The sequence below is a fragment of the Ctenocephalides felis genome, unplaced genomic scaffold, assembly GCF_003426905.1.
Source record: "Ctenocephalides felis isolate EL2017-DRISC unplaced genomic scaffold, ASM342690v1 CF-g0.4_SCAFFOLD_00845, whole genome shotgun sequence".
NCBI classification, from domain to species: domain Eukaryota; kingdom Metazoa; phylum Arthropoda; class Insecta; order Siphonaptera; family Pulicidae; genus Ctenocephalides; species Ctenocephalides felis.
In genome coordinates this window covers 715,271-742,576 of record NW_020536999.1, presented here as the reverse complement: position 1 = coordinate 742,576, position 27,306 = coordinate 715,271, and the positions used below count along the sequence as shown (strand labels likewise).

The window sequence follows — 27,306 nt, the reverse complement described above, 5'->3', positions numbered from 1 at the left end:
AATTTTTGTATGTTACGATTAGCCCCAAGGTTTTGTTTTATGTGATTTTTTTTTTACAAAATTGAAATCTATACATAAAATTGAAATTAACCGATGATAATGTCGCAAAGCGAAATTTCACGATAGTGCAATTTTAAATTACATATCAAAAATGACTCACCTGCACACTTTTGTTTTCTGTGTCGACCTGCGGAACAGTTACTACGACAATATTATGCAGTACGTTTTAATGTTAAATTGAGACGAATAAATATTTTAAAATTGTTCAAGTTTTTTGTTACAAATTTCTTGTAACCACTTACCCCTATCACAAATAGCTCTCAGGGGGCATCCATTAATCACGTGAGGTTTTCAGGGGGAGGGAGGGGCTTTGACAAAAAATTGCGAAAAATCACTTGGGGGTAGGATAGGTCTAGTAAGATAGCACGTGTATTTATTTTTTATCTGAATTTTACAACAAAAAATCCAAACATTTGCAAAAAATAAAAAATGTTATGAGTTTTGAATATCATCACGTATCACCAAGGGGGAGAGAGGGGTTCAAATATTCTTAAAAAATTGATCACGTGATTAACGGACGCCCCCTCCTTAGCTTCCATATAAATTATTTAATTTTTTTATAAGTTGCGTTGTTATATTTGAGTTAGATTTAACTCTTTTTTATATAACATGTATGAAAGCTTACATGTGGTTGGGGTAAAAAGGGCCAACTGAACCTTTACACATAAAAGAGAGTGCACTAGATGAAAACAGCAAATACAAGTAAAATAATTTAAAAATAGTAATTTTATGTTTCTTCTATAAAAAGTATGCCTATCAAATATGGATTTAAATAAGATATTAAATTTATATTACTTCTAATAGTTCTTTTTCAACTTGTAATAAATTATCAAATATGTGTACATATAATTTTAAGTCTTATGATTGGTAACAATAAAGAATGCTTACGATTACAATAATAAAAAAATATTGAATCTAATTAATAATCTAATTTAATAATTACAATGATCATCCCTCATCATGACTGCTTTTAGCATAGATCAACAGTTTTTTTAAGGATGCTCATTAATTAAAAATAAACAGAAGAAGGTTATATAAAAATGTTGAATCTGACTTGAAAATAACAATACATCTTATAAAACAGTTAAATAACGAAATTGAAAATTAAAAATTAAAAAATTGAAAATTATACTCAAGTATTGTAAACTAAACAACAGTGCTCAAAACCGAAACAAAACTAACTAAAAGAAAAATACTTTTAGAAAATGAGGGCGTCTATTTTGTGTTATCGACGTCGTCAACTTTAAAATAGTATAAATAAAAAATATCACATTTTAGCTCTGGTCTACCTTACATTTTTCCTTTCGTCTACAACTTGCCAATAGTCCTCTCTGTCTCCAAAATCTTCTCTCCTACTAAATGAGGTCACCGTCGTGGGGCTAAAATGGGTTAAAAGGTAGTAAGTGGTGAAGTGAATGGGGGGCACCACCCACCTGGCCCCATCTGGCCCCCTTTATTGCTCTATCGGGTGTGCTCTCGTTCGTGCTCAGTTAACTGTTCGGAGAATTTTTGAGAACATTTCGGAACAATTTAGTTAGTCGAGAGAAAAACACTTGTTGGGACTTCCTGACAAGTTATGTGGACAGCAAACGAGGGTGGAAAGACTACTAGACCTAAATTGACACTTGGGGGTGTATTTCCGAAACTTCGCTCTTGTGTGAAGTGCGAATTTGCTATATATGAATCTTGCACATTTTTTCAACTAAATAACTCGAAAATTTTATTTCAAGAACTCTTTTTTACTATAATTCTATTTGCCTAATTTTATGCATATATACGTTTCAAAATTTTAAATGAATCTAGTTAACTTCCCATAGGGCAAGTTATAGTAATCGCAAAAAAATCGAAAATGAAAATTTTTATAGATCTTAACGTTTCAAAACCTTCTGAACATTTTGGCATACCTTAAAAAAAATGGATGTATGTGTGTGTGTATGTGTGTGCGTGTGTGTATGTATGTTCGGATACAAATTTTCGTCGACGATTTCAGGAACACGGATCAACCGATTTGAATAATTCAAAAAGCATTCGATTCGTATTGATAAGGAGACGTGCTGATTAGTTTTAAGCGAAGGCACGTCTAGCCGTTCTGAAGATACGTGGCAAAAAGTGCCAAAAACGGTAACTCAGTTTTTAAGAGAACGGAGCGTCCGATTTGAATAATTCAAAAAACATTTCACTTGTATTGACTAAATGAAGAATTGATCAAATTGGCAGGTCTCATGACTTTGGAAATATGGAGGAAAAAGTAAAAAAATGAGCCACTTGGCGGTTAAAAATTATCATTAGACATATGCACATCAAATTATCAGATATTTTATAGAGATTTTAACAATAAGTATAAATTTGGTTTACATTCCTATGGGTTCCGTACCAATGTTTACGCGTTAGACGGCGATGCGGCGCTCACGCGCTTTGACATTTAGTCTCTATGCAGTTAAAGCAGTACGATTGCTTTGAAAAAAAGTTCAAAATTTCCAAAATATTTCAAAATAAATGATTTAAGATAGAATGATTTAATATGGTTCGAAATTCTATTAAAAGTTTCAAATCACTGATCAAGCTTTTATTGATTATTTTTAATTACTCGAATTTTGAATTGTGGTACGGGAAGTTCCAGCAATTTGCCTTAAGGCGCGATGCCCTAATTGCCTTAAGACAGAACTCCACTTACAGCTAGTTTGAAATCGAACTTGTATATTGTCGCTTTGCAATTTAATTGTCGGAATACTTTTCTACATGTTTTTAAATATCCTAAAAATATTGTTCGGGATGCTTTGTTTTATTTAGCTTGGCAGAAACTATATAAAATTTACCACAATTGCATATAAACTATCTTATACATTCCGATACAAAAATTTTATAATAAATCTTGTTTGCCTTATGTATTGTGCAATTTTCCAATACGGCCGACATTTTTGTACATTTCTTTAAATAACGTGAAAAATTCTTTCAGAACACTATTTTTTATTTAGGTTAGCAGAAACTAGATAAAATTTACTACAAATCTTAAACACTCTGATACAAAATTTTGACAAAAAATAGTTCGGACTCGTCTTTGAGTGTTTTGTGTAAAGCATTCATGACTTCGGTATATTTTGTCTAATATCTCGAAAATTTTGTTCTGGACACTCTATTTTATTTAGCTTAGCAGAAATAATATAAAATTCACTACTATTCTATATGAACTGTTTTATATACACTCTTATACAAAAATGTTGAAAAAATAATAGTTTTAACTCGCCCTTAGGTACTGTGCAAATTTGCTTTATTTGAGTTCGGGACATTTTTCTACATTTTGTTAAGTATCTCAAAAATTTTGTTCAGCGCACTATTTTTTATTCACCTTAGCATGAAGTAGATAAAATTGACAATAATCTACATATATATAAAAATAAGTCGGGTTTTCCTTCCTGACGATATAACTCCAAAACGCACGAACCGATTTCAACAATTTTGCATTCGTTGGAAAGGTCTCGGGCTCCGCAATGTTTATAGCTAAAAAAGTGGTGCATGGCATCGTGCCTTAATGCAAATTGCTGGAACTGCACGCACAGTAATTAAAAATTCGAGTAATGACATTAGTGAGAATTATCAGAATTATGCTTGGTTAAGTCAACGAGCAATTCTTGCCACAAAAAATAATGATGTACACGCACTGAATTTCACCATTCAATCAAAAATTGCTGGCGATTTGGTGACATACCAATGATTCCGACTGGTCTTCCGTTTGACTTCAAACGATTGCAATTTCCAGTTCGCCTTGCGTTCGCAAGGCCAATCGCTTAGTGTTTGCGGGATAAATTTCAAATAGATTATTTAGAAAATCATTGTTTTTCACATGGGCAGTTATACGTTGCCTGTTCACGAGTTGGAAAACCATCCGCATTGTTTGTGTTAACGTCAGACCAAAAAACAAAAAATGTGGTTTACCAAAGAGCACTTCAATGAAACGGATAGTTTGCGGATTCACTTTCATTTACTTAGAGAAGTACAACTGAAAAATACTTCATTTTTGTAATCGAAATACATTCATTACTGTTGTGTAATAAAATCAAATTTTTCCTTTTCAAATATAAAACAAACAAAAAATTTCTTCATCTTTCTCACGAAAACATCTGGTGGCGAAACGGAGTTCGTCGGGTTTGCTAGTTGTATATAAACAATCTCATATAATAAATCTAATTTAAAAACGGCCTCAAAATCTAGTTTGAAATAAAATAAATTGCGTTATTTTCAATATGGGATATTTTTCTACAATTTATCAAGTATCTCAAAAATTTCGTTCAGAGCACTATTTTTTATTTAGTTTAGCAAAAACTAGATAAAATCCTTCGTCTATTTGGCAAAGTTTTCCCTTACCAAAGACCATTCATGTTTATTTGGATAAGAAAATCCCGTCTAAACGATCTTCACACGTTTATATTAAGAAAATTCCGAAATAGAATCGTACTTGCTGCTGCTATTTGCTATTGCTCTAGTATTAGCAGCTATTTGCTGCTAATTAACACGTGGACCGAATCGAAGGCTTCTATAAAGAAACTATGTAATTCAACAAAGTGTTGGTATAAATATTTATTTGTAGAGACGCAATTAGACGGAGATATCTGAAGCTATATGACTTTAACTTGTCATTATTTTTGGTGATTTGAACAAAGGCAGGTCTTATATCTAATTCTTGTACCATTATAGGAATTCGTTTCTGTTCATATTAAACCATTTGGGTAGGAAAATACCTCCTCACAACTTTGAATGATCGTATATAAGTCCACCTGTCGTATCCATTAATTTACTTGGACATCACACATTCATCATTTAATTTTCCTCGATGGAGTTGTATGGTTAGTTTAGCAGAAACTAGATAAATGTTTGAAGTTAGAGAGACATTTTTTACATTTCTTCAAATAACTTGATATGATTGCTTATGTAGAATATTAGTACATTTTATCTATTTAAAGAAAAAAAAAATGTTAGGAACAAAATTTTTGAGATATGTGACAAAATGTATAAAAATGTCCCGAACTCAAATATAGACATTTTACACAATTCCTAATTGCGAGTTGAAACTATTTTTTTTTAAATGTTTGTGTATAAAACTGTTTATATAGAATTGTAGTAAATTATATTTTATTTCTGCTAAGCTAAGTACAACAGAGTGTCCCGAACAAAATTTTCTAGATATTGAACAAAATGTAGAAAAATGTCCCTAACTCATAAATGCAATTTACATAGAACACTTAATATAATATAAGAACGAGTTCGAACCAGTTTTTTTTCATAATTTTTGTATCGGAGCTTATAAGATCGTTTATATTAAGATTTTAGTACATTTTATCTAATTCCAGCTAAGCTAAATAAAGAAGAGAGTTTGGAAGAGAGTTTTGAAGATATTGAAAAAAATACATAAAAATGTCCCTTACTCATAAATACTTTACACAAAACACTTAAGGACGAGTCCAAACTAGTTTATTTTTCAAAAATTTTGTATCAGAGAGTTTCAGATTTTTTAAATAGATTTATAGTTAATTTTATCTAGTTTCTGTTAAGCGAAACAAAAAAGAGTGTCCTGAAAGAAGTTTTCGTGTTATTTAAAGGAAGAAAGAAAAGTGTTCCAAATCCGTATAGAGCAAACTTGTGCATTACATAAAAGCGAGTCGAACTTGTTTTATTCAAAATTTTGCTATTGGAGTGTAAAAACAGTTTATATCCATTTGTTGTGAATTTTATCAAGTTTCTGCTAAACAAATCAGAAAGACTAACGAGAACAAACTTTTCAAGTTATTTAATATAATATAAAAAATATCCCGAGCCCATGCTGAATATTATTATTATTATTATAAAAAACAGACGATTATTATTCAGTTATTATTTTATATTTCTATTATTACGTCATTTCTAATATGGTTGTATTTCCTACATGGTTTTATTTCTGATTTCTGATACAAAGTATAGACTTCGAATATGATATTTTTGTCATGTGTTATTATTTACCTGACGATGTGCTCCTAAAACGATTTCTGATTGAAATTCCTAAAGTTGTCTTGTTCGCGATATAGACAGGGCTTTGGTGAAAAATTTTATTATATAAAAAAATTGTAGAGTTATGAAAAAGTGGAAGATTAATGCATTAGTGCATTTGAGATTGAAGTTTGCAATTAAATAAATAGTCTGGCTGTAATCGTAATTTCCTAGAAGCATAATTGTTATAAAATAATTAACGAAAAAAGTAGTGTAATTGTTACAAGATAGATTAATTTACAGATTGAAGTTTGCAATTAAGTTAATAGTCTGGTTGTAATCTTAATTATAATTATCATAAATTAATTAATTTATAAAATAATATAATTGTTACTAGTACGCTTTTGTTCGTTTAGACCACGAAATCTGTTATTCTGCATATTTTTATTAAAATTGTTAAAAAAAAGTGAATGCAAAAAAATAACTGGGTGTGATGCTTTGATGTAGTGATGCATTTTTCCTTAAAGTAAATTGAAAATTATTGTCCATGATTTCAGACTTTGATGATTTCTTATAATTAACATACGCTAACTAATTCTAACACATGTATTTTCTCTAATGTTTCAATATTTCTTTAAAATGTAAAATATGCCCAAATGATTTTTTTATTTATTTTTGTTGACCTCACATACTTAAAGAATTTAGCCATAATTACGACGCTTTTACATTTCATTGCTATATTTATTTAATTATATACTAACTTTATATATTCTATACTATTAATTTTTTTCAAAACTGTCTTCTTTTTTTTCTTCAATTTTTTGTAACATCTATTTATATACTATCTGAAATCAACGATTCAAATTTTACTTAATTTCAACCAATAAATCAAATGAATGAATCTAAGGACAAATCTATGTCAGTGCCAGACTCGAACCGAGTATCCCTTAGTCGTGAGTTTCGGGAATGCTACCGACTGAGCTATTCCCAAATGATTTAAAATTTTAGATATTCCAGATTTTTTTTATTACCTTCGGCTCTTGGTCTTTAATGTTCGTTGTTATTATTACACACTGGGGGAGAAATATCAAAAAGTTTTCCGGAGCACGACCCGGAGGCGAAATTGTGAAAATGCGCCAAAACCGGAGGAAAATAGACGCATTTTAACTTATATATATATATATATATATATATATATATATATATATATAAACAGGGTGCTCCATAACTTTCTGCAAAAAATTATCTCACGTTTGGAAATTATGAGCTTTCAAGTGTAACTTAGAGCTTTGCTGAAATTATGACAATTTTTTGGTTATTGTGGTTAATTTATATTAATTTTGATCATCCAAACTTTGGATCCGTAATCATAAATATCTTTTCTAGGATCACAGTCCAAAATAATAACACAAGTGCCTCAAATTTTCTAGAATTATCACTTTTTGGTAAACTATGAATCAGAAATATATAAACTTGCTCAACTTTTAGAGGCTCTCATGTAAAAAAAAATGTACCAAGGTGTGTTGGCAAGTTCTGTCAAAAGTTGGCACATTTAATTAGGATTGTAAAATGTCAAAATACTTGATAGTTTTATTATAGAAAATTTTGAGTGAAAAATAAAAACGTAAAAATGACATGATTTTTGGTTGAATCATTTTGCTCTCTCGCATATTGGAGCTTGTACTATCAACATGCATGTCGTTTTCATTTTTTACTGGAAATTTTATATACTGAAAGTATCAAGTATTATACCATTGCACAATCCTGACTAAATTCTCCAACTTTTGATGATACTTGCCAATACATTTTCGTACATTTTTTTTAACGCAGAGCCTTTTAAAATCGACCGATTTCTTAAATTTCAAATTCATATTCATAAAAGTCTAAATCCTTAAAAACTTAGGGTAAGAGTGTCATTATTGTTAACTGTGGTCTTAGAAATGTTATTAACGAAGACGGATACGAAGTTTAAATAAACAAAATTAATATAAATTAACCAAAATAACCAAAAAATTGTCACAATGTTGTCTAAGCTTTCGGTTACACTTGAAAACTCATATGTGAGATAATTTTTTTCTAATGTTTTTCAGGACAGTTACGGTTAATTCTATCACCCGGTTTCAGCTTGACGTTGTGTTCTGGGACACCCTATCCTGATATTATATATATATATATATATATATATTAAATTTGTTCATCAAGTTGTTTCGTTGTTTGCTCCATTTCCAACTCGAACAACAAAGTTTTGCGAAATGATAACAACGACAGAACAAACAAGCAGTTATTTAGTTATTTAGTTATTTCTGTTTAACTTATTTAGTTATATTCAGCGCAAACAGTGCAAAACTCGTAGTTATATCTTTGCAAATTACCTGTTCTCATTTCCTATGGGGAAAACGCTCTTGGGAATATAATGAAGGATTAAACGACGAGGAATATATAAACTAATCTACTACGATATGATACGATGTGTACGAATTAAGTGGGATTATTATATAATACACTGTTATATATATATATATATATATATATATATATATATATCTTATATATAAAAATGGAGCTTTCGATCAAATTATTCGGTAAAACTGGAAAACGGCTAAACCGATTTGGCCAGTCTTAGTCTTGAAAAATTCGTCCTAATTAGTAGGTTGTCGGAAAGGTGAGATATTATTCCAAAATCGCGTACAAACTCTACATTTTTAATTTGAAATTGTTTGTACAAGCGTAATTTAAATAAAACAATGGACGGTGGCTAATATGTCAAATGTCAAACGTTTTTGACAGATCATGTTCAATTACGTTTAATATGATGTTTTCCGTGAATATTATTTAATTATGATTAAATTGTAGTAAGTAGTTTTGTTTGTAGTTTTATTTATATACAAAAAAGTTAGTAAACGGGCCGCAAGTGTTACTAGAAACTTAAAATATCAACTTTTTTGAAATGTTAATATGAAAATACATTTTTTGGCATATTTTTCTCAAACACGGTGCTCTGAAAGATCTCATTTGTATAATTATATACTCATTGGCATTTATAAAACATTTTCTAGGTTATATCATTTTTTATTTAATTTATTTAAATTTAGAACCTAAATTTGGTATGGATCAAAGGGACATTTTGCCGAATAACATTTTCCCAGTTATAATTTCCCAGAATTTATCGAAGAATAGATAGTAATATATGAAGGTCCGGGGTTAAAAAGTTCCACCACCGGTGTGTCAAAAATCAGTAAAGTTAAGCATTGATTAACAACAATATTTGAAAGTAGAGGGAAAAGATGTATAACCAGCTATAACCTTGATTCTCATGACCCTGCTGTCGGGAGATAAACGGTAATCCTTGAAAATCAATAATAAAAGTATTTTCTTTCGTTGGTAGTTTTTTAGCATTAGTTAAAAATGTAATTATTTTGTAAAATACTTTCAAAATTAAAATAAGACATTAAACCTGTTTGCTATCTGTCCATTCCAAGTTACCCCGCCTATAGGGTAAAAAGGTCTAGATAACAAATTTTTGAAAGACAGCAAAAAAAGCACATTTCTACAATGATGAAGTAGAAGGCAGTTTTACTGAACGTAGTCAGATAATTGTTTGTTTGAAATGTGTTATTTGTTGTGATATAATTGGTTTGATTTTCACAATATAGTTTATATTTGCTTCAAGTCAAATTGGACCTTTGTGCCTCGCCCTGCTCTGCATATATACTTTTTATTAAATTTACTTTAATTCATCGAATGTTACTTGAAACTTATCAAAAAGCAGATCGAAGAAGAGATACTTAATTCATTTTCAATCTCTCCTCGCAAAAATTTGAAAATTTTGTATAAGCTCAGTAGTATTATTTACAATTAGACACAAAATCCAGAATCCAAAAAGAATCTGAAAAACTTGAAACGTAATCAATAAGTCGAAAGAACAAAAAAGACTTGGATGGATTATTCCATGTTTTCTATAGAAAGTGTATAAAACTTCTAGTTTGATTGTATTCATAAAATTTAGACAAACTAATGGGGTTTATTGTTTTTATAATACCTCATTGTATATAGCATTCAAAGAACACATCCTTATACACTTAAAGTATTAATATTTTCGATCCTCTAGAAATTGTTTAGAATATACTTTACTTAGCAAAATAAAGTTTGCAGGGTCAGCTAGTATATGCATACATACATATATATATATATATATATATGTTTAATTTGAGTTTAATATTCGGGCGTAACATCAATAAAAATAGTATGAGTTTTTTTAAAAAATTTATTTATTTAAAATCCATACGTTTCGGCTAGCATCTTAGCCATCATTCAGTGGTAATCAAGTTAAAATTTTGTATCCTAATATAGCATATGAAACCATTATTAATCCATGGTATGAGTATGTGCACATTGATAAGATATGTATTTTTTAACACAAACATCACAAATGGTAAAACACACTAATAATCATGATAACTTGACAAGTTGTCGAAACTATGTATTTACTCTTCGGAGTTTAGGATAGAAAATATTTCTATCCTAAACTCCGAAGAGTAAATACATAGTTTCGACAACTTGTCAAGTTATCATGATTATTAGTGTGTTTTACCATTTGTGATGTTTGTGTTAAAAAATACATATCTTATCAATGTGCACATACTCATACCATGGATTAATAATGGTTTCATATGCTATATTAGGATACAAAATTTTAACTTGATTACCACTGAATGATGGCTAAGATGCTAGCCGAAACGTATGGATTTTAAATAAATAAATTTTTTAAAAAAACTCATACTATTTTTATTGATGTTACGCCCGAATATTAAACTCAAATTAAACATATATATCAACATCAAATTCAAGACTATTCAAAAATATATATATATATATATATATTTCTACCATCATCTTCTCCTCTCCAAGAGTCTATTTCCGACTTCAAAGTTCGAAGTTGGTCGGTTAGTTCTTTTTTAGTAAATTGTTGATTTAGAATTAGATTTTACGACAAGGCGAAAAGCATTAAGAGGCGTTTTACACCTTTATGTTATAAAATCCGAAAATACGATTTACGATTTCTAAAACGACCGGCCGATGTATGTTCAATGCTCAATCGACCGTTTGATCGTCACGAATTCAGCTTTAGGTGTTCTCAGTTGAGTTTAATGGCTTTGGACCGGGTTTAAATTTAGAGGAAACCGGGGGTAATAATAATTTGTGAAAGTTTGCTGGAATTAGCTTATGTACATTCTTAGTACCTCTTGTGAGTCTTGAGAATTTTCTTGATTACCTTTGAGAACGCTTGTATACTCTTGAGAGCACGTGAGGCACTCTTGTGAAGAGTCAAGATCACTCTTGAGATCTTCTGAATGCTCTTGAAAACATGTGAGTACTCTTTAGAACTCAAATTAAGAATTCGCAAGAACTCATGATTAGAAAATTTCTTCCTTGAAAATTTCTTTAAAGCCTTTGTGAGAACTTAAGAACTCCTGAGAACTCAATATTGTTCTTGAGAATTTATTACATATCTTAAGTACTCGTAAGAGATCTAGAGAACTCTTGGGCGAGATTTTGAAAACTCTTCAGAACTTTTGAAAGATCTTTAGAACTCTTGGTAGATCTTGAGATCTCTTAAAAGATCTTTAAAATTTGCGAGATATCTTAGAACTCGTGAGGGATCTCGAGAACTCGTGAGGGATCTAGAGAACCCATGATTAGTACCCTTAATAATTTCTTTAAAGCCTTTGCGGGAACTTAAGAAATTCTGAGAACTCAAGATTGCTCTTGAGAATTATCTTAAGTACTCGTGAAAGATCTAGAGAACTCTTGGGGCGAGATTTTGAAAACTCTTTAGAACTTGTGAAAAATGTTCAGAACTCTTGGTAGATCTTGAGAATTTGCCAAAGATCTTGAAAATTCGCGAGGTATTTTCAGAACTCGTGAGGGATCTTGAAAATTCGCGAGGTATTTTCAGAACTCGTGAGGGATCTTGAAAATTCGCGAGGAAACTTGAGAACTCGTGAGGGATCTTGAGAACTCGTGATTAGTACCCTTAAAAATCTCTTTAAAGCCTTCGTGGGATCTTGAGATATCCTGAGAACTCAAGATTGCCTTGAGAATTTATGAGTTCTTGAAAATTATTGGGAGATTTTGAGAACTCTTGAAAGATCTTTAGAAGTCTTGGTAGATTATTAGAACTCTTGGTAGATCTTGAGATCAGCTAAAATGGCAAGAACTCCTCAAAGATTGTATAAATCTTGGCATATCGTGAAAACTCTTGAAATTAGGTATCTTAAGTACTCTTGAGAAATCTTGTATACTCTTGAGAACACGTGAGACACTCTTGACAAGATTCAAGTTCACTCTTGAGAATTTTTGAATGCTCATGCGTACACGTGAGTAATCTTAAGAACTTATGAGATCTTGAAAATTTGCGAGGAATCTTGGGAATTCTTGAGAATTTGCAAGGGATCTTGAGAATTCTTGAGAACTCGTAAAAAATCTTGAGAATTTGCGAAGGATCTTGAAAGATTGCGAGGGATCTTGAGAACTCATTGAAGATCTTGAAAATTTGCGAGGGATCTTGAGAATTCATTAAAGATTTCGAAAATTTTCGAGGGATCTTGAGAACTCGTGAGGAATCTTGAGAACTCATGAAAGATTTTGAGAATTTGCGAGGGATCTTGAGAACCCATTTAAGATCTTAATTTGCGAGGGCTCTTGACAACTCGTGAGGAATCTTGAGAATTTGCATAGAATCTTGAGATCTCGCGAAGGATCTTGAGATCTCACGAAGGATCTTGAGTACTCGTGAGGAATCTTAAGAAATAGTGAGAAACCTTGAGTACTGCAGAGAAAAACTTTTGAGTACCCTTGAGAGCATTTCAAAGCTTATAAAGAATCTTGAGTACTTTTGAGGGAACTTGGGATCTTTTGAATGCTTTTGTGATCTCTTAAGTACTTTTAAAAGCATTTGATGGCATTTAAATGTTTTTGAGAGCATTTGAGTACTCTTGAGAACACTTGAGAATTTTTAAGAGTACAATTCAGGTCCTTTGCAAATTTACGAGAGAAACTTACTTACTTAGAAAATCTTTTGAGAATATTTGGGAGTTTTATTGAATTTATGAGAGGATTTATGAGATCCTTTGAGGACTTTTGAGACCATTTGAGGACTTTTGAGGGCTTACGAGATCTTGTGAGGACCCTTGAAATCTTCTGAGAGCTCTAGAAAACGTCTGAGGTTCCTTGAGAACGTGTGAGGTCCCTTGAGAGCTTGTAGGAGCCTTTGAGAACTTCTGAGATCCCTTGAGATTTTTTGAGAGCCTTTGAGATCTTCTTAAAGCCCCTGAGATCTTTTAAGAGCCCATGAGATCTTTTAAGAGCCCATGAAATCTTTTAAGAGCCCATGAGATCTTTTATGAGCCCATGAGATCTTTTAAGAGCCTTTGAAAACTTTTGAAGGACCTTAAGAACTTCTGAGGTGCTCTTGAGAACCCTGAAAACTCTTAAGTGTTCCTGATATCTCTTGAAATCCTTTAAGAGCGTTTAAGATAAATTTCAAACTTTTAAAATCGTATAGGGACTTTTAAGAACGTCTTAGGATTCTTGAGAATATATGGGTATTCTCGAGAACATTTGAGGATTTTTGAGAACATCCGATGGTTCTTGAGAACTTCCAAAGGTACTTGAGATCTCTTAGGTGTTCTTAAGATTTTTTGGGACTTCCGGAGAACTCTTGAGTATTTTTAAAATCTTATGCAAGCTTTTGAGAACTTCTGAGGGTTTTTGAGGACTTTTGAGCGCTATTGAGAACTCTTAAGTGCTTAGAACTTCAGATTATTCGAAAGAGTTCTTTTGTCTTGTGTCGACTCCCAAAAACCTCTGAGGGCTTTCGGGAACGTCTCAACATTCTTTTAAGAATTTTTAAGAGCTCTCTATTATAATGCTCTTCAAAATTTTTTGTTTTGTTTATCGTTTTTGTAATTTTATGTTGTTTGGTGTTTTATTAATTTTTATCATTTAACTCCGATTTATAAAACAAACCGTCATTATTCTACATTCTACACAAGTATTTTAAATGATTTTTTCATCCATTTTCCTCTTTTTTATATTTTTCCGTACTCGTTTGAGATAATTCTCAATCCGTCGATCTGTTCATGGTGCAATAAAAGCTTCCGCGTTCAGTCCGTCCATTAACCGGAACTACAGATAACCGGATAACCGGATATACCGGAACTATTATGTACTCCGGGCAAAGAGATGTTATCACGTTTTGTGGATAGAACTTTGGAATTGGGTTAATCTGAGAGGTTGGTAACAACCTCAAAGCACCACTGCTAGTAGTTATCAATGTAAATGAAAACTAGTGGTGTATGGCATGGTGCCTTGAGGCAAATTGCTGGAACTGTAATGAAATATTTGAGAAATTTTAAACATTTACAAATATATTATTGCAACAAATACTGTAACTTTCATTATTTTTGCATTATCTTGATATTGCAAGATATTTGATATTTGCTCAGAAATCAAATGTAAATCATAAATAAATCAATTTTTCTTCAGAACATTAACAATCATCATTTCATTTCATTTCGAATTCAATTTCAAAAAAATTGTTGCCTAATTTACACAAAATTGAAAAAGTGCTCCCGTATAGTCACAGTCTAAACGCACTTACAAATAATTCTGTGCGACATTTTCACTTATACTGTGCTTAGCTTGGCGGCATTTTCACATTTTTCAATAGTTTTCACAAAACTGAAAAAGTGCCCCAGTACATAAACAGTCTAAACGCACCTGGGTAAATATTTGCACTAGAGTGGCGCTTAGACTGTGCTTAGCCTGGGTAATTTTCTGAACTTTTGATCCAAAATTACAAAAATATTTTGAAAAAAAAAATTACAAACAAAATTTTTTTTTCCAAAAGCAATTATTTTGTTGAAACAAGCAGAAAGTTCTTTGAATCATTTAAATCGGACGCTTAGTTCTCTCAAAAACTGCCATTTTTTTTACATTTAGCTCTGTATCTCCGAAACCGCTGAGCCTACCTTTGCCAAAAACTAATAAACACTTTTCCCCGTCATTACGAACTGAATGTTTTTTGAATCATACAAATCGGATGATCCGTTCTCTCAAAAACTCGATTTCTATTTTCTGCACTCTTTGCTCCATATCTACGTAACGGCTGGACCTGCCTTTGCCAAAAACTGACCAGCACATCTCCCTGTTAATAGGAATCGAATTTGTTTAAACCATTCAAATCGGTTGATCCGTGCGCCCGTAAACGTGGACGAAAAAATGCGGGAAGTTAAAAATGAAGGATAATTTCTACTCTGTACTAATGTCTAATTTACTAGAGGAGAATGATGCAGACTTAAGAGAATTTTTATATTTCTCCTGGTTTTTCTCTTTTCTGATTATAATTTTATCCTTTCTACTTATAGCCAGTTTTAGTTTTAGTGCCTTCTGGCCAGCTATAATAGCTAAACACGGGGGCCACTTTTATGCTTTTAACAGTTTACGAGAAATTATTTATAGATTTGTATACAAAGTAAGAAGACTTTTGGTGGAATTGAAAACGCTGGTCAAGGATAAAAATATTTGATTTGGAGATTTAATTTTAGATCAGGTTGATCTGCTATCTTACTGAAATATAAGTATCCAGTTTTGGGGACTTTTTTTTTAATTAAATTTATTTATTTATATATATACATTATTTTCATATCTCAGTCAGAAAGAGGTGCCTGGTATGAGAGAATATGAAAAACAGTTTTCATATTTCAAAATTTTATTTTTTTATTTAATTTTATTTTATTTTGTATTTATAGTGTTTAAGTAAATTTAATATTTACTTTTCTCATTAGCTTAGCAGAAACTAGATAAAATATACTATATTTCAGTATAAATTGTTTTTGATATCAAATTTGGAAAAGATAAGTTTGAACTCGCTTTTATATATTGTATTAATTTGCTATATATGGATTTGGCACACTTTTCTACATTTGCTTAAAAAACTTGAAACGTTCGTTCCGGGTGCTTTTTTTTAGTTATCTTAGCAGAAACTATATAACATTTACTAAAATTATTGGTAAAGTATCTTATATATTTTTTTAACGAAAATTTTAAATAAAACTAATTTGAACTTTTATATGTCGTGTTTGTCTTTAACTCCCTTAAAGTCGCCAATGTATTTTGTACTTTGCTGGGCAATATTAGGGACATTTTTTGACATTTCTTTAAATTACTCAAAAATTTTGTTCTGGGGACTCTTTTCTAGTGAGCACAGCAAAAACTAAATAAAATATACTACAATTCTATACAAACAAATTTATATACCCCGATAGAAAGTTTTTGAATAAAATTAATTTGAAGTCTCCAATGTATATTATACGAATTTGCTGGGTGATTTAAGGGACATTCTTCACCAAGTCTTCAAATTACTCGAAATTTTTGTTTTGTGCACCCTTTTTTAATAAGCTTAGTAGAAACTATAAAAAATACACTACAATTCTATATAAACAAATTCATATATCTCGATAGAAAGTGTTTAAATAGAATGAATTAGAAGTTACCTATGTATATTGTACCAATTTGCCGGACAATATTAGGGATATTTTTTGACAATTCTTTAAATTGGTCGAAAATTTTTTTTGTGGACTATTTTCAAATTAGCTTAGCAGAAACTAGATAAAATTTACAACAATTCTATACAAACTGTTTTATACACCCCGATGCAAAAATTTTGCAAACTAACTTATAAACTTTCACTTTTCCCCAGATCATTCTCTTATGATTTCCCATTTCTTCACCGAGTTAGTATAGATTTATATATAAGTGTCTATTTTCTTCGATTTATATGAAGTGTATTATTTTTTTATATCGTACACCACTAGTTGATTTAATAATAATAATTGTTTTCCGAAAAAGGCGTTCTGATACAAAAGCGATAATATTTAATCAAACATGCAAATATCTTTCGCCCGAGTCGTGAATTCCGATTTGATTCCCAACGGATGCAATCAAATTCCAAATAACATTAATCCCGAAAATAGACGGAGAGCTGACGACCCACGAAGGGATAGAAATATTGAAATAAAATTAGATTAATAATAATAGATTTTTATAGATTTTTTTGAAAATTTTGTATAGTAGATATTTACGGAATACGAAAATTTTATATAAAATTGCTAGAAATATACTCGGTAATGCGTTGTTGCCAATCCGTTCACTAAAATCATTGGGTTCAAATAAATACTCTTTATGATTTAATGTTTTCTAAAATCTGACAATAACGCTTTTTGTTTTTATCAAAATAATTCTTTAAAATATTTTTGATAACTACAACTTTCATTAAAAGCCTTTAACTTGAGATTTTTCACTGTAGACAGATTTTAGAAATCTTAATTAATAAATGAAATTATTTATTTTTGTTTTTATATAATTAGATAAATAATCATTTATATTCAAATGCGCTGTTGCCAAATTGTTCACTAAAATAGTTGGTCATAAATAAATCTTTTATTATTTATAAATAATACTTTACATTAGAGATTTAATAGTCAATGGAATTTGACAACAGCGTTATTTATTTTCAACGAAATAATTTTATACAATAATTTAAATAATTCATACTTAATTGCGAAAGCAATTTTATAATTTTGATAATATGGCAACATTTTTATAGTGTCAAGTTTGGGATTTGGCAACAGCGGTTTGGATCAATTTATTTTTGATAATGGATTGTTACCAGATTTTGTGCAAAATTTATCTGGAACAAAACTATTGAAGAATAACTTTTATGGCTTGCCTGAAAATGGTCTAGATTGTCTGAAAACGTTGTAGATTGCCTGAATTTACTGTAGATTGTCTGAATTTTTTAGTTCTGTCTGAAATCATTGTCTGAAAATGTTGTAAATTATATGAAAAGGTTGTAAATAGTCTAAAATTTTTAGTAAATTTTCTGAAAATGTTTTGAAGTATCTACATTAATTTTCACATCACTAAGTTTACTTTCTTCTCTACGAATTCACTATTAAAATTATAACAACCTAATTTAAAAATAATTCTTATGCTATAGCAACAACTTTCATGGAATTTTTTTAACTTGGGAAAAACGCTTTCGATCAATTTTATTTCATCTTTTCAAAACGGAGTTATATCAAATGATTATATCTAATTTTCACAATTCAATCATTTTCTCTTCATCAAAGTCAAACACTATGTCGCTGGCGCCCCGTCTATTTTCTTTAATAATACAATTAAAAGTTATTTGTTTTGCGAATCGCACGGATCGACAAGTTGAAAATGAAACAAGGGGATATGATTTTAATTATTCAGACACAATTTCGAATTGGATGGATAGGGAATGAGTTGTATATCATCACAATCATAAAATGGAATAGAAATATACTCTCGAAAAAGAACTCTACTAACTAAAAAAAAAACAAAAATGGATTCTACTAAACAGTGACCTTAAGTTTAAATGTTTGGAAAAAATAGCTAAAATGTTACATTTAGGTTATGGTTCTGTATGTAAAGAACTCTAAAAACTAGCAAAGAAATATAAGGCTCTTGATGAGGAAACCACGATAATAAAAATTACTATACCACAATATTCTTACAGGTTATAGTATAGTATATTTCAGAGTATATTCTATTCTTCTAATTATATTCTTTTTATTTTTTGTTCCAGGATTCAAAATGTCAGGAACAGATTCAAATCCTGCCTATAAGCAGAGCCGGAGTATGTCGATATGTGCTCCAGGCTCCTCTATGGAGGCGGTTCTTACAGCGCCTTCGGGTTCGAACACACCCGAAGGTTCCAGCACACCTAACAGAAGGTACTTGATTGAAAAAAAATTTAAAATAAATTTTTTTGGACACATTAATATCTAAAAAAACAGATGTTTGCATCACACATTGCGTTTGTTTATAGTTCTATTGTTATTAATGCTTAAATAAGTTCCTTTGCAAATTCGCTTTTTGTATAAATTTTCTTCAAAATGCAGTACAATCGGGTTAAAAAAATCTATATTGTACTTTTAAAGTGCTCATGTGTTCTGTAAGCGTGTTGCTTAATAACACACGTCTTTCCAATAAAATCTAATAAATAAACTAGTGGTGTATGGCATTGTGCCTTAAGGCAAATTCCTGGAACTTCCCGTACCGTAATGAAATATTCGAGAAATTTTAAACGTTTTCAAATATATTATTACAAATAATACGGTAATTGTTTCATTATTTTTGCCATCCTGTTATATCTGAGCAAATCAAATGTAAATCATAAATCAATTTATCTCCAGAACATTAACAATCGTCATTTCATTTCGAATTTAATTTCAAAAAAAAAAATAGTTGCCTCAATTTACACAAAATTGAAAATTATTTTGCATTTGCAAATAATTCTGTGCGACATTTTCACTTATACTGTGCCTAGCTTGGCGGCATTTTCACATCTTTCAATAGTTTTCACAAAATTGGAAAAGTGCTCCGTACGTAAACAGTCTAAACGCACTTGGGTAAACATTTGCCCCAGAGTGGCGCTTAGACTGTGCTTAGCCTGGGTAATTTTTTGAATTTTTTTAATCCAAAATTACAAAAATATTTTATGGAAAATAAAAAAAGATGTAATAATTTTTTATTCTCAAAAGCAATTGTTTTATCAATACAAGCAGTTCACTCAAAAACTGCCATTTTTTGCACATTTAGCTCTGTATCTTCGAAATGGCAAGACCTGTCTTTGCCAAAAACTAATCACCTCTTCTCCCAATCATTACAAATTGGATGTTTTTTAGATAATTCAAATTTGATACTCCGTTTCTCAAAAACTCAATTTGTATTTGCTGCACTCTTTGCTCCGTATCTCCGTAACGGCTGGACCTGCCTTTGCCAAAAACTAATCAGCACATCTTCCTATCAATAGGGATCGAATGTTTTTTAGGCCATTCAAATCGGTTGATCCGAGCGCCCGAAAACGTGACTGGATAATTGTATCCATACACACACACACATACACACACATTCATATTTTCAGAGGTATGCCTTAAAAATGTTCAGAAACCTTGAAAACGTCGAGAAATGCAAAAATTTTCATTTTCGATTTTCGGCCCATTACTATAACTACCCGGACGTTAATAAATACATATGCGATGCAGTAGATTCTACATACATAAATGTTTGATGGCATTATGGTTAAACGCACCGCCTTGTGTGGACGGGGTCGTATGTTTGAAGGTTTGAACCCAACCTAACATCGTGCAATAGCGATGTCTATTTTCACTTATATAAATCAAAAATATGTTTCGAATTGAAAGTAGCCCATTTTCTAGCACTGCGATGGGAAATCAGTCACGCTATTCTTCCCTTAATCGAGTTACAATCGAACCTGCCCTATGGCAGTACTTCCCGTTATTTTATTTATATCTATTTCTTTTTTTCAGGCGCAGGCCCGCAACTCGCACCCAAAGTGCCCGAATGACGGGACCCCGTTCAGTAAGGCGAAAACAGCAATCCTCACATCAATTGCAGGAGCCCCTTCAGAGGAACCTCTATAGCAGCGAGCCGAGGCTCACAGAAACCGAGACTCCTCCTCAAAGACGAAGGGGCTCTACTAGAAGGGTCCAGCACGGTTATGGATACCCAGGTAAGGGAATAATAAATAACCACTGTGTACTCTTTCTTATATATAAAAATGGAGCTCTCGATCAAATGATTCGGTAAAACTCGAAAACGGCTAAACCGATTTGGCCAGTCTTAGTCTTGAAAAATTCGTGCTAATCAGTAGGTTGTCGGAAAGGTGAGATATTATTTCAAAATCGCGTAGAAACTTTACATTTTTAATTTGAGTTTTAATTCGATTTTTGTAGAAGCGAAATTTGAATAAAACAATGGACGGTGGCTAATACGTCAAACGTCAACGTCAACATTGTTGACAGATGATATTCAATTACGTTTAATAGGATGTTTTACGTGAATATTATTTAATTAAGATTAAATTGTAGTAAGCAGTTATGTTCGTAGTTTTACTTATATACAACAACGTCGCAAGTGTTACTTGATATTCAAAAATATCAACTTTTTTGAAATGTTAATATGAAAATGCACCTTTTGGCATATTTTTCTCAAATACGGTGCTCTGAAAGATCTCATTTGTATAATTATATATTTATTAGTATTTATAAACTTATTTATGTTACCAAAATTCAAAACCTAAATTTCGTATCGATCTAATGGACATTTTGTCGAATAACATTTTCCCTGTTATAATTTCCCAGAATTTATCGAAAAATAGATAGTAATATATGAAGGTACAGGATTAAAAAGGTCCACCACCGATTTGTCAAAAATCAGTAAAGTTAATCATTGTTTGACAACAATATTTGAAAGTAGAGGAATAAAGATGTATAACCAACTATAACCTTGATTTGAAAACGGTAATTTTTGAAATGGGGAAGATGAACGATCTTTGAAAATCTATAACAAAAAGTATTTTCTTTCGTTGCTAGTTTTTTAGCATTAGTTAAAAATGTAATTATTTTGTAATATACCTTTAAAATTATAATAAGGCTTCAAACCTTTTTGCCACCTGTGCGTTTCAAGTTACCCTGTCTATAGGTTAAAAAGGTCTAGATAAATTTTTTTTAAAAGAAATCAAAAAAGCACATTTCTATAATGATGAAGTTGAAGGCAAATTAATGAACGTAGTCAGATAATTGTTTGTTTGATATGTGTTATTTGTTGTGATATAATTGGTTTGATTTTTGCAATAAAATTTATATTTGCTCAAACTCAAATTGGACCTTTGTGCCTTGCCTTGCTCTACATATATACTTTTTATTAAATTTACTTTAATTCATCGAATGTTACTTGAAACTTTTTAAAAAGCAGGTCAAAGAAGAAATACTTAATTCATTTTCTATCTCTCCTCGCAGAAATTTGAAAATTTTGTATGAGCTCAGTAGTATTATTTACAATTAAACACAAAATCCAGAATCCAAAAAGAATCTAAAAAGCGTGAAACGTAATCAATAAGTCGAAAGATCAAAAAAGACTTGGATTGGATTATACCATGTTTTCTATAGAAAGTGTATAAAACTTCCAGTTGATTGTATTGACAAAAAATAAATAAACTAATGGGGTTTGTTATTTTTATAATACCTCATTGTGTATAACATTCAAAAAACACATCCCTATACACTAAAAGTATAAATATTATTGATTCTCTAGAAATTGTTAGAATATACCTTACATAACAAAACAACGTTTGCCGGGTCAGCTAGTATATTTATAAATTGCGTGTTATGATGTTTCTCCGCAATGTATTCCCAAACTACTGAACCGATTTTAAATTTTATTCGCTCACCATGTGCATTTATATCCAACTTGGGTTATAGGCAGTATTCAAAATCTCAATTTACTACACCCATTTGGTCAAATCAAGCAGATTTTTTTAAGAAACAAGATTTTTTTATCTCTCCACTACATCAAATATTTCATTTTAAACAAGCGGTCCCGAAGGACCTTTTATCCTTTGATATATTTTCTCGTCCTACACAATATTTCTCGTTTATCTCAATAGACGGACGGGCCGTCCGTTCGTTTAATTTTCCACAACTATAAGCTTTTGCTGTAGTCGTAAACTGCAGCTATTTTTATTGTCGTTAAAATACCGGACATTCCCTCCGGAAACCCTACGTCTGATATATTTTTATAGTCCTCACATAATCCTTATGAGAAATGAAGTAGAAGACATATCGAAAGGATAATTGACATATGAATTTAATCCTTTGCGCTCGATTGAAGACTCTCTAGTAAGTCGAGTGAAAATTTATGAAGTTTTTGATTAATTTGTTTTCTAAATTTTTTTAAGTATATTTTTTGTAAGTTTGCAAAAAAGTACATACAGCCAATAAAAGTCAAGAGTGCAAAGGGTTGACTAAAACTATAATTATATATACTTATCAAAATTTTCAGAAAATCTAGATATTGACACTTATCATTTTATTTTTATTATTAACTTCCCGTAGGGCAAGTTATAGTAATCGCAAAAAAATCAAAAATGAAAATTTTTATATATCTTTACGTTTCAGAGGTTTCTGAACATTTTGGCATACCTTAGAAAAAATGGATGTATGTGTGTGTGTGTGTGTGTGGGTGTGTGTGTATGTATGTACGTGTGTGTATGTATGTGCGGATACAAATTTTCGTCGACGATTTCGGGAACACGGATCAACCGATTTGAATAATTCAAAAAACATTCGATTCGTATTGATAAGGAGACGTGCTGATTAGTTTTTGGTGAAGGCAGGTCTAGCCGTTCCGAAGATACGAGGCAAAAAGTGCCGAAAACTGTAACTCAGTTTTTAAGAGAACGGAGCGTCCGATTTGAATAATTCAAAAAACATTTTACTTGTATTGACAAGATGAAGGAAAATTTTCATAAAGGTAGGTCTAGCGGTTTCGGAGATATGGAGGAAAAAGTAAAAAAATGAGCCATTTGGCGGTCAAAAATGATCATTAGACATATGCACATCAAATTATCAGACATTTTATAGAGATTTTAACAATAAGTATACATTTTGTTAACATTCCTATGGGTTCCGTACCAATGCTTATGCGTTAGACAGCTACGCGGCGCTTACGCGCTTTATATTTTGTCCCTATGCTGTTAAAGCAGTACGATTGCTTTGAAAAGAAAGTTCTGATCTTCCACAATATGTCAAAATAAAGAAAAATTTTTTTTTTTCAAAAATAAAAAAAATTTAAAAAAAAATTATTTTTTTTTAAAAAAATTTTTTCCAAAAAAAGTAATTTTTTGTCCAATTTATAGTTTCTCAAAAATCTTATTTTTTCAAAGTAATTTTTTTTCAAAAATGTTAATCCTTTTTAAAAAAAATAATAATTTTTGGTACGGGAAGCTCCAGCAATTTGCCTTAAGGCACGATGCCTTAATTGCCTTAAGACAGAATTCCACTTACAGCTAGTTGTCAAATTTAATTCGATTATAAGTTGAGAAAGTCCAATTTTTCAATGTATTCTTGCTATTGCTTGATTTGATCGAATTGGGTCACCAATTTAATAAATTTATTTAGAACTCTAGAAAAATGATTGCCGACTCGTATTGTCACACACACACACTTGATATTTATATTATTTTACGAAAACTTTTTTGTTGCTCGTTTGGTGCATCATGCGCAACGCAGATGAGAAATAAAAAAATGCATTTCATGTAATTATTGTATGCTCTAGTATTTTTATTTACATTCATTTGAATAATGAATAGAAGGGATGGTGGTAGAATGTAAAAGGAATTAAATGAAAATGCAGAATACGGTCGGAGGATGCATATTTATGTGCAGAGGATAATAAAGGATGCGGTTTTGTAAACACACAGATACACATACTAATACACACACATATATATTTATGTATATATATATGTATATATATATATATATATATATATATATATATAAATTAGGGTGGTCCTTAATATGGACATTCTTGAATTTCCTTGCTTGCAATGACTCAAATGGTTTTAAATTGATAAAAAAAAATCCACTATAAGTTTTAGCTCTTGATATTGTCTTTTAGATAGGAATTATTAGCAATTCATTAAAAGTTTTGTATGGAAATAGCATGGAAAAATTTTCAAAAATTATAAAAATGTTTTTTTTATACAATTTAGCGAACAAATAATTGATTTTTATTCAAAATTCGACGCTCTACAAAATAAATTATAAAAAAAACCTGCTTTGCAGAGCGTCGAATTTTCATTAAAAGATGACACGAATCGTTACTTTTAATTCATTTGTCGCTAAGTTATACCTAAAAAACATTTTTAAAATTTTCGAAATTTTTTCCATACTATCTTCATACGAAGCTTTGATTGTATTGCACTATCTAAAAGTTAATGAAGAGCTAAAACTTTTAGAGAATTCTATTTATCAATTTGGAAGCTATTAAGCCCCTGGGAGCAATAAAATACGAAACTGTCCATATTAAGGACCACCCTAATATATATATATCTCCACCTCCACTTATCATAAAATAATATGTAAATTGTTTATAAAATGATTAATATTCAATACATAAACTATTTAAAAATGTGTGTATTGATTTAGAGCAAATAAAATTTTATTATCAATGAGTTAAATACTGTTTTTTTCTATATAAATTAAACAATATTTTTAAATGTTTAAATGATTATATAATAATTTTGAATTTGGAGTAAATATTGTTTATTTATATTGAGCTTAAATTGGTTTTTTATGTAGGGTAAATATTGTTTATTTATATTAATCTTATATTGGTTTTCAATATTGAGCTTATATTAGTTTTGAATGGGATTTTAATGGGAAAATATTAATAGAATAATATTATAGCAATATTGCTAAACCATATAGAGCCCATATGAAGTGCAATATTGCGCCACGATTCATTTCTACTGGGGTATATATATATATATATATATATATATATATAATATATATATATATATATATATAATATTTTTTATTATTGTTGTTGTAAAATTTGGTATTTTTAAAATTTTCAGCAACCCAAAGAAAATCAGCAGCATTTCTGGACGTACCAGGAGCTGGTGGAGGTGGAGAGGAAGATGAGGACAATTATAGGCTGAGGTCGTTTAGTATCACCAAAGGAGGTCAGTGGCGATTTTTTTTTTAAATTTTCAATTTTTTCGAAATCGTATCAGTCAAAAAAAAATCATAAAAATCGTCGAAAATTTTTTTTGAACACTTCATTACAAGAAAACGGCCCGGCCGATCTTTACCAAAGACTAACCAGCACGATTCCCAACCAATATCTTTCGAACGGTTTTTGAATTTTTAAAATCGATTCCGAGTTGCGGGCTAAAACGTAGACGAAAAATTTTGCACTTTTTGCACGATTTATGAAGAAACGGCTTGGCCGATCGTCGCACAAAACTGACAAACAATAGTCCTCATCAAGATACATCGAGTGGTTTTTAAATTTTTGAAATCGGTCCAGCCGTTTTTCGAGAAAACGTTGATTTACGGCAAAAAATCTGTTCACACACACACACATACACACACACATACTTTTTCCAAATTTGGTCTCATTCGATTCAGAATGGCTTGAAACGTCGAGAACATAAAATTAGCGAATCGGATTTTTTGATGAAAACATAAACTTCGGGAAGTTGAAAATTGATCTCAAACAATTCAGAATGAAACACCGAGAAAACATAAAATTACCAAAACGGATTTTCTGCCTCTACAAAAACCTCTCCTTCGTAAAGTTCCAACTGACAAACAACTGACCTGTTACCTATAAATAGTACCTACAACCACTCACACATCCATTATACTATTTTAATTCCCTCAAAGGTTTCCATTTCCAAATTCACCTCGACAATTCCGTGTGATGTTTTCATGTACCGTGAAGCGTAAAGAAATGTTATTCCGGGCGGCCGACTTCTTCTTGGGAACTCTACATCGCCATATACTATAATACTTTACTCAACGAATAAATAAACTAACTTTTGCGAAGGAACAAAGGACCAGTCGTTGGTGTTATTTAAAGGAATGATGATGATGATGTTGATGTTTCACCAGAAACCATTTGGAACGGTTCAAAGTTAATTTGCAGCCGTAAAACGGTTTTATAACTACAGACTGCTGCTACAGCAGTTAAACACAAAATGAGAAAATGGGAAAATGAATCATTTTCTGCTGTATTAATAGACGGTAAAGGATGGAAAATGATAATATATATGTTAAATAAACTAAGTTTCAAGCCAATCTGAATCAAATGAGACCAAATATGATAAAAGTATGTGTTTGTGATTTTTTACTTTTCGTCGAGCTTTTCTCAAAAACGGATAGACCGATTTTAAAAATTTAAAACACGTTCTATATACCTCGATAAGGACTATCGTGCCAAACAAATTCAAAATTCAAAATCAAATTTTTTTTTGACTGTAGATACCATAGTAGATACCATAGTATCTATCATAGATTTAGAAAATCATACTAAATATTACGGCCCTACGAGAAGTCGTTTATTTTATATATTCATCAAAGTTCGAAAAAATTACCATCGTTTTTTTGACTTTTATTAAAATTACTCCTTTCATCGACGTTTTCTCAAAAATGACCGCAAACCGATTTCAAAAATTTAAAAGCCGTCTCTTTGTAATTAGTAGAAAAACGAAATTTTTTTGTGCACGTTTTAACCTAAAATTCTGAATTGACTTTAAAAATTTAAAAACTATTCGAAAGATGTTATTTGGAAATCGTGCTGACTAGTTTTAGACGAAGA

At 30.7% G+C, this 27,306-nt stretch overlaps 1 protein-coding gene across 3 annotated transcripts in view; it reads left to right on the top strand.

Annotated features, from left to right (window-relative positions):
- The window catches only part of LOC113363178 (GTP-binding protein Rit2), a 104,552-nt gene that overhangs the window by 38,058 nt on the left and 39,188 nt on the right, over nucleotides 1-27,306 (top strand). For 2 of the 3 annotated variants that reach the window (XM_026605658.1, XM_026605657.1), the window contains exons 3-5: nucleotides 18,695-18,842; nucleotides 20,442-20,644; nucleotides 25,559-25,666. In XM_026605658.1, coding sequence (XP_026461443.1) covers nucleotides 18,703-18,842; nucleotides 20,442-20,644; nucleotides 25,559-25,666 — 451 coding nt within the window. In that variant the 5' untranslated portion in view covers nucleotides 18,695-18,702. The remainder of the gene's footprint in view (nucleotides 1-18,694; nucleotides 18,843-20,441; nucleotides 20,645-25,558; nucleotides 25,667-27,306) is intronic. The other variant, XM_026605659.1, reaches the window with a different exon arrangement.